This window comes from Anneissia japonica, unplaced genomic scaffold, assembly GCF_011630105.1.
Source record: "Anneissia japonica isolate Jap-2015-1 unplaced genomic scaffold, ASM1163010v1 scaffold287806_len661372_cov189, whole genome shotgun sequence".
Classification (NCBI taxonomy): Eukaryota; Metazoa; Echinodermata; class Crinoidea; order Comatulida; family Comatulidae; genus Anneissia; species Anneissia japonica.
In genome coordinates, this window is record NW_022743067.1 from 379,827 (window position 1) to 388,756 (window position 8,930).

At 33.3% G+C, this 8,930-nt stretch overlaps 1 protein-coding gene across 1 annotated transcript; it reads right to left on the bottom strand.

The window, feature by feature from the left end:
* Positions 1 to 3,862: 3,862 nt before the first annotated feature.
* LOC117119354 (D(2) dopamine receptor-like) lies at positions 3,863 to 5,528 on the bottom strand. Its single transcript, XM_033264145.1, has one exon. The coding sequence runs from the start codon at positions 5,460 to 5,462 to the stop codon at positions 4,011 to 4,013; it is 1,452 nt and encodes a 483-aa protein (XP_033120036.1). The 5' UTR covers positions 5,463 to 5,528; the 3' UTR covers positions 3,863 to 4,010.
* Positions 5,529 to 8,930: the final 3,402 nt, after the last annotated feature.

Here is an 8,930-nt window from a genome sequence, read left to right on the forward strand (position 1 = left end):
TAAACAGATGTAAAGGAAACATCATTTCCCACACTTTCTCTGTCTCTTATACACATCTATATATATATTCAGTATAGAATATTTAGAAAAAAACAATGTTGATAAATATAGGACCCATAGATCGTTTTTAAGTCACTATAAATAATATTAGTTCTACACATTATTAAATTAATTAAAATGATTTAGATAGAAAAATTATAGAATGTATATACAGACAATGATGTTGAGAACATTAACGGCATTAAGATCATGAAGTTATATATTTTGCGATTGTTATAATAGGCCTACTGTATTTAAATTAAAAGTCACTATATAAATAATATTACACTTTATTAAATTAACTAAAATGATTTCACTTAGCCTACTTTTAAAGTGTACTTAGATTACATTGTTGAATTTAGGTTGCAAAAACATGTGCCTACGACTATACGGTATGTCATTACACAACAACAAATCTTTAGCTCTGTTTTTTATTGTTGTTTACATTTTCACTCAGATATTCCGGTTTAATGCCATTGTATGAAAAGGATTCAAAACAATTTTAGAGCACAATCTCCCAGTCTGAAAATGTAGGCCTGAACAACAACACAACAATGGATACCGCAATTAAATCTAACACCATGAAGGCATACAGGCTTGTACAACTACAGTATGGTACACTCTCTACTTACCTATATGTATATTTTTTTATTTGAAAGCAACACCATTCCAAAATTCAATATTTTCGAAGATGTTTTTCCGCCGACGTGTCTACGACACAGTTCCGGTAGTTTACATACACGCTTGCTTCAACCGTAATTTGGATATTTGGATATTGGAGACAGGTGCACAACCAACCAGGTATCTGAAGGAAAATTCTGCCAAGGACAGTAGTGGCCTACCAGGCTAAACGTAGAAATTATTAGTTCAGTGCTCACCCCTTAGCGTCCATCCTCGAATTGGTCTAGCACTGGGGCCGAAACGGTAACCGACTAGTTTGTCAAAATCCAGTTTGCCGAAACCCATGATTGCCAAATTAATGGGCTCTATGCCGAAACCCAGTTTGCCGTATCCAGTTCACCGAAATCATGACATCCCAGTTTGCCGAAACCCAGATGCCGAATCATTTGCCGTCACCATCGTACAAAATACAGCATACTGTGCTTTTGAAAACATGATGGGTGGATCAGGGAAGAGCCATATTTACATTCCCGTAATTGTACCCGTGTAAACGCTCGGCTTTGAATAAACGCCCCTTCTAAAGCCTCATTTTGAATAAACGCCTCAATAAATGCCGTGGCGTATATATTTCCTCGAATAAACTCGCCCTTGATATTGTAAACAGATGTAATGGAAACATCATTCCCAACACTTTCTATTAATGTTTTACTCCAGTAGAATTACATTTTAATAACAGTGGAAGCTATGCAAATGAACCAAGATCAAAGTTGCCGCAGCGCGTAAAGAACGTTTGCGCGATGCCTTTGAAGTCCCATGTGTTCCCCGCCATCACATTTTCAGCAGGCATAGTTTACCAAAAAATTGAACATGGCGAAATGGAGAGCACCTTCTTTTCTCGATGCGCACTACATACAGTCAATCACTATGGCTGCGCAATCGTTTCCATTTTGAAGCTGATACATCTATCTCTCATAAAATATCAAACATATTAATATTTTCCACCAAAAAAAGTTTCGTATTTAATGGAACATTTACATGACCTTTAAAAGTATAATATATTTCAACTTCAAAATCCATAAATTGGCCAAAATTCGCCAATTCTAATTTTAACAGATATTAATTAATAAATGATTGAGGATTATAATAATCTAAGTCATTTTAGGGTTAACGAGGGTTAACTATTCGAAAAATCAATCCAAAATATGAGTATTTTTCAGTTTTACACTGACTTAGCTTTATAGACGAACCAATCAATCTTTAGACAAAATTATAATGAACACAGAAGTAATTTTAACATAAATATTTTACGGAATCCGTTCCTGAAATATACAAAAAATAACATACCAAAAGTCCGAAAAAATCTAATCAGGGGAACATTGTTCATTATAAAGATATGTAATGGGTTAAAATCAAAAGCTTTATTGCACAACTGCTCTGCTGGAAGCGTATAAATGCATGTCGTTGTCAAGTTGTTGCTAACGAAAAAATGTGAATTATAGGTTAATATGGGAACACATGGGTTTGTCGCGTCAAAGGGAACTGTTGCCGAATGATCTCCTTCTCAATAATACCTCCATGTTGCGTCTGAATGGATATTCGTCACATAGCCAGAGCTAGTACCTGACTTAAAAGAACTGCATAAAAATAGTAAATTATTACAGTATTTATAATAAGAAATTGGATATAAAGTAGTGAAATCATTAAAAAAAATCTATAAATACAGTTACATGAAATTCAACTGCTAAAAAGATTAAATGGAATTAAACTATACAGGAGGCTGCTAACTGTATTTATACAATATTATACACAGGAACACACATCACGTTAGACACAGAACGCGCATCGCGTATGACACAAAATGGCTTCTAAATTCTCAATGTCGCAACTCTTTCTATCTATGGCTCTGGCTAAGCTAAGTACAGAGCCAGCTAAACATATCCAGACGCACAGCGCCCTTCTTTTTCCATTAATGGAGGAAAACGTTATCACTAATCAGAGTCCGGTCATACGATTTTGCGCTGTGGTGTCTGTCATTTTATTGTTTCGATTTATTTATGCCTACTTGTATGAATTTCGGTGGAACATTTTTTTTTTGTGGAGAACTCTATTTTATGTTTCTAGTATCTTTGCCATATACGGAGCATTAAATACCCATATAATAAATAATGCCAAAATATGGGCACATATCACATTTTTGTCACATAAAATTTGATTGTGTGAACAAAACTTTAGAACAGAACACAGGGAATGCATGCATGTCTCACAAGCACTCAAATGTACAGTCATTCTCTCGTTTTGTGAGAGCTTAACATGACTTATTGCCTCTACACCGAGTTTCGGACGCAATCTTTCCAACATGGCTTATCTTTTGCAAGAGCTTTGATGGGATATAGAGATCGTTAAGAGATTGTACTTTTAGATTGTCGTTATTGATGAGTGATTTGAGGTCTGATTGAAGGGTTGTGGGTGAAGACAAATTGTATTTACACTAATTACAGGTTATCTAATGCAACTTAATGCTTAACATGATAAGGAAACACTCACAATACGCACTTTTAATAAATAAAGAACATCTTTGTATTTTTGTAATATTGTTTGAGATTAAATTTGTATGTATAGTGATCCGTAATGCCGGAGCGTTAGATAAAATGTCTTGCTTAAGGACACAAGCAGTGTGACCAGCGTCGTTCTTGATTTCACCTGAAGAAGTCTGCTTCTTGTGATAATAAAATATCAACATCAAAGTGCTACTTTCTGCTTTCTTATTGTTTCACGACTTTATTATGATTTGCCTTAACTGCTGCACCACACGACTTTCACATTGGGACTTTGATATAATTAGTAATATCAAGTCACATTAAGTTACAAAATAATATCACCATTAAGCAATTATAGTCAGGCTTTGAGTAAACTATAGGAAATAGAAGCCGAAAGAGCCATTATTTCTGAGAAAAAAAAATTGCCTGAGAATATAGGAAACGAATACCATGTATAGACTTCAGAAACACTTTATTGGAGAAAACCAATATTTTGACCTATCCTCAGGTCTGTTACATTAAGTTACAAAATAATATCACTATTAAGCAATTATAGTCAGGCTTTGAGTAAACTATAGGAAATAGAAGCCGAAAGAGCCATTATTTCTGAGAAAAAAAAATTGCCTGAGAATATAGGAAACGAATACCATGTATAGACCACACATACTTTGTACAGGAATATATGTTATATAGACAGCATTTTACAGACTAAAACAACTTAATTAAACTTTTCCACGATATTATACTAATATGGCCACCCAAATTATACATTACAGAACATTACATAACGAAAATGTTATTTCGAGCATTCTCTCATTTGCGGACGCAAGTAAATAACTTCAATAAATGTTCTCTTAGCTTTGGATTGGATATGAAATATATAAGAGGATTTAATAAGCTATTGCAGAACGATAGCCATTTTAGAGGAGTAATAGGAATGCTATAGTTCAGCTGATCATTTTTTGTGTAGAATAGAGCAACAAATAATGTTAGGCGTGCACCGTATGGAAACCACGTGACATAATATGCAATGACGATGTGTTTCAGGATACGAAGGTTGCTTCCCTGACAGTTTTGTTGGGTTTGTCTCACCCTTCCTAGTTTTCTGTTCTTTGGTGGTTTTGAATCAGTCTTGAATATTGTTAATATTTCAGCATCATGATTTTTGATGTTCAAGCTGCTTTCATGTAATCCTAATTCATTGTCACGATGATTCTGTGGTGTAGGACTGGCATCATTGGTTACACCAGATTGGCCAACGTCTTGGTTCTGGAATCCAAGGTTTGTATATTGATGAGTTTCTATTTCAGCATCGTCTTCATCGATGGTTACCAACGTCTTCATGCTGAGTACCATTTCATCGTTTCGTTGATTCGAGGTTGTAGGCCTAGTATCATTTTTGAATTGATTGTGTATTATATTACACTGGTTCATGTCTAGGTCCTGAGTATGGTGATGAGCTTTCATTTCAGTCTCTTCCAAATGGGTGTTTCCGTTTTCTTGATGATTACTACTGGAACGCATCTGTGCATTTGATATTACTTGGTTCACCCAGTTACGTTTTCTTCTAAGTATGGCTTTGTATACTCGGTAAGAAGAAATGCTTATCACAATAAAAGGTAGCCAAAAATAAAGAATAACATGAATGATGTTGTTGTAGACGTTCACGAAGTGCAACCCATAACATGTAGTTTTAAGTCGATATCCATTTCCACTCAACAAACCCCAGATGGTCTGAAGTGGGATCCAAATTCCAAAAGACAGCATCCATAACAAAATACAGGTCTTGACGGCCCGTATCGGGTCTCTGTTGAATCGGTATTGAATGGGATTTGTGATTGCTTTATAACGATCGTTAGCAATTGCCATCACCGTGAACACAGACACTTGTAACAACGAATGTTCCAAACCAATCTTAATCTTACAAAGTTCAAAACTCAGTTCCCATGAATTTCTTAGATAAACCGTATTAATTGGCATCACAGTACTACTTACTAAGAAGTCGGAAATAGCAAGGTTGATTATGTACACGCTTTCGTATGTGCGAAGTTTTCGGTATAAGGCGTAAACGAGGATGACGATTCCATTAGCAAACGTTGAAGAGATTGCTATTATTGTGAAGCAGATTACTCTAGCCAAATACTGCGCTCTTGTGAGAGATGATAAGTTGTATCCCCTAATTATAGAATCTGTAAAATTGTTTTCGTTGTTGGTTGAATCATTTATCAGTAGGTCCTGAACATCGAAAATGGTTGAAGATTCCATGATGATTATAAAGGGTAGGTCGACTTATTTCCCGAATAATCAGCTATCAGTGCCAGCGTTATAATATAGGAGAATACCTTTATATATAAAAAAAAATTGCGCTTGATCCGTTTTTATAACATGCGTCGTTACTACACCTAATCAATGACATCATTATAATTATTTTTATTTTTCTTATTTGGAGATCCCTTTGGAACTTATTATGATATTGCATAGGCATAATTTCCGGACGTATAGTCAATGTTATTTTGTCCAAAACCATGTTAATTAGTCTCATTGCACATAAAAAGCTATTTCAGGTTACATAATTTCAATGTCACATGTATTATGATCATTAATTATGATATTTACAGGACCCGTTGGAACAAACTAAAAAGAAATATTTTAACAAGACTAATTTAAACATAATCTGTATTTTCTTGATTGTTGGATACATAATGGTAGAACCATTTTTTGTGTGTTTCTTTCATTCGTAGGGTCAGTACAGTAGGAGCCGCAGACCACAAAACAACCAGTAAATGGCGGGGTCCACAAAAACAATGTGTCGATGTGTGTTTGCGTTAGGTTAGGAAAATATCATAGGAGTGATGTTTTTGCCCTACCTGACATGATATCGAACTGAATACTCAGTACGTTCCGAAATACTTCCCAAAAAAAAATCGCAAGTGATTCGGATGGGAATCGAACCCATGAACAGATGTGTATAAGAGACAGTTGTANNNCATCCAAACAATTTTTTTTTTGCAAAACTTTTTTACTTTACTTTTTATGCTGCATATCCTCAGTTGGACGTAGCTTCCATGGTAGCTACACGGAAGGAAGTTCTTTCTGTTGCCATTCTCCCTGCTTCAACTGCACTGATGTTTAGTAGTTTTTCAGTGTTTTTCTCCCATCGTTTCCTTGGCCGTCCTCTACCTCTCTTTCCCAGATTCTGCCTTCCATAAATGCTTTCTTCAAACAATTGTGAAGTTTGATGTGACCAAAGTATTTTAAATTAATTTTGTTGAAATTAAGTGTATTAGCCAGTTTTCTTCAATACCCAATTGTTTCTCTTATTGATTGATTTGTTCGTTCCCTCCACGAAAAAGCAATTACTCTTCGGTAGCACTTCATCTCAAAAACATTTATGGCAGCCTTCACCTTTCTGCAAATTATCAAAGCAAAAGCGAATAGAAATATTCCGAGTATCAAACTTAACATTCTATTAAGCGCTGTCCAAACTATCAAATTGTATGTTACAAATTTGTGTGATTTGTATGATGCTATATAATACCAAAATATGGGCATATCACATGTTTGTCATTAAAATGTAAGGTTTAATTACAGTTAATGCCTGCATATTACCAATTAACTAAGCTATAAAAAGTAAATTATGGGAAGCATTATGGACATATTGACAATAGATTACAGTTATACTTTCTAATTAAAATTGAAAAAAATGTACATATTTACACTAATTACAAGTTATCTAACACAATTTAAAACTTCTATAATATAGGAGAATACCTTTATATATATATAAAAAAAATTGCGCTTGATCCGTTTTTATAACATGCGCCGTTACTATACCTAATCAATGACATCATTATAATTATTTTTATTTTTCTAATTTGGAGATTCCTTTGGGACTTAGGCTTATGATACATATTGCATAGGCATAATTTCCGGACGTATAGTCAATGTTATTTTGTCCAAAACCATGTTAATTAGTCTCATTGCACAAAAAAAGCTATTTCAGGTTACATAATTTCAATGTCACATGTAAGTTAATGACAGCTTATTTGATTGCTTAATAGGTGTATATCTTTAATATACTATCTATAATTATGGCTTATTCTGCTTTACGTCTATAATTATTTTGACGATGATTAATTAATTTGTCAGCTCCACCTGAGCTGCTCCATAATTGCTTCCAGTCCATTGTTTTCAATTTTAGGCATGCACATTGTATATTTAGTATAATTTTGTTTATCGTTTTACCCGACTAAACATTATATATTTTACCATATGTAGCTTTCTAAACATTTGTGCTATATGAGATTAAGGCGATCGGGATTTTTTGGAATTAAATAAATAATTTTTTATTTAAGTATCTTATTACTATAATTCTATTTATTATTAAGAAATAAAACACTGAGTAACACTTGCATGTCTTTGAGCATTGGATCAATTATGATATTTACAGGACCCGTTGGAACAAACTAAAAAGAAATATTTTAATGCAATGAAAATTATGGACATATTGACAATAGATTACAGTTATACTTTCTAATTAAAATTGAAAAAAATGTACATATTTACACTAATTACAGGTTATCTAACACAATTTAAAACTTAAGATAATTAAAGGAAACACTCACAATACGCAACTTTTAATAAATAAAGAAATTTTTTGCATTTTTGTAATATTATTTAAGATTAAATTTCATGTATAGTGAGCAAATGCCGTAGCCAGGATTTTCCAACAATGCGGGACAATATCAGGGTGGACCCACTTTACCCGTAAATTCAAATAATGTCAATCCAATTTCTTAAAAGTTGACCCATTTTACGCCAAAATATGAAAAATCTGGACCCATTTTCTAAAAGATTTATCCATTTTAGGCTAAATGTGAGAAATCTGGACTCAAATAGTCCAAAAATTGCATAATTTGGACTAATTTTTAAGAATGTGGACCCATTCTTTGTGGACCCATTAGAAAAATTGTGGGACTGTCCCACGGCATTGACTGGAGGGCCACAGTTGAAGCAATGTTACCTCTGATCTGGGTTACCCTCCTTAAACAAGACTAATAAAAATAATCTTATTAATTTCTTGATTTAAATACATTTATAAATTCAAAATAAATTGTATATATATACTTTATCTTAATTGTGAAAAGTGTCTATTTCTCCCAGGTCATTTGTACAGAATCAAAACAAGCCTAATAAAAAAAATTCTTATTAATTTCTTGACGGGTTAAATATTTAAAACTAAGATATCTCTATTTACGATTAAATGACAACTCGGCTCGCCATAGTACAACCTAGATTTTTTGACAAGAACCGCCATAAAATAAGAAAAGTATATTAATCATTGTCCGTCAGGTTTAATTGTAATTTAATTGTTCATTCCGTATACTGTACTATAGAAAATCAAATTTAGTTTCTTAATCAGGTCTTGAATGTTACAGTGGAATGAACGATTACTCTACTTACTATAGATAAAAAAAAAACCACAGATATATATATTTACACTATTGATGCGGCATTGCTATTGTTTTAATTTAGCCATTACATTGTTTTATTTTTGTTGCTTTTGTTTCTATGAGTACCAGCCCATCATTGACCAAAAGCATGTCTTTTTGCTCAATCGTATTGTTTAATAATATGTCTCCTATTGGTGAGTTTATCATAAGACTTAAAAATACATATAAATATTCTAGTCACACTGTATTATGTATCACTTAAGAAAGACCCATGGTCAAA

Bases quoted from the DNA above. Each gene is read 5' to 3' on its own strand.
- LOC117119354 (XM_033264145.1), bottom strand. From the start codon at position 5,462: ATGGAATCTTCAACCATTTTCGATGTTCAGGACCTACTGATAAATGAT.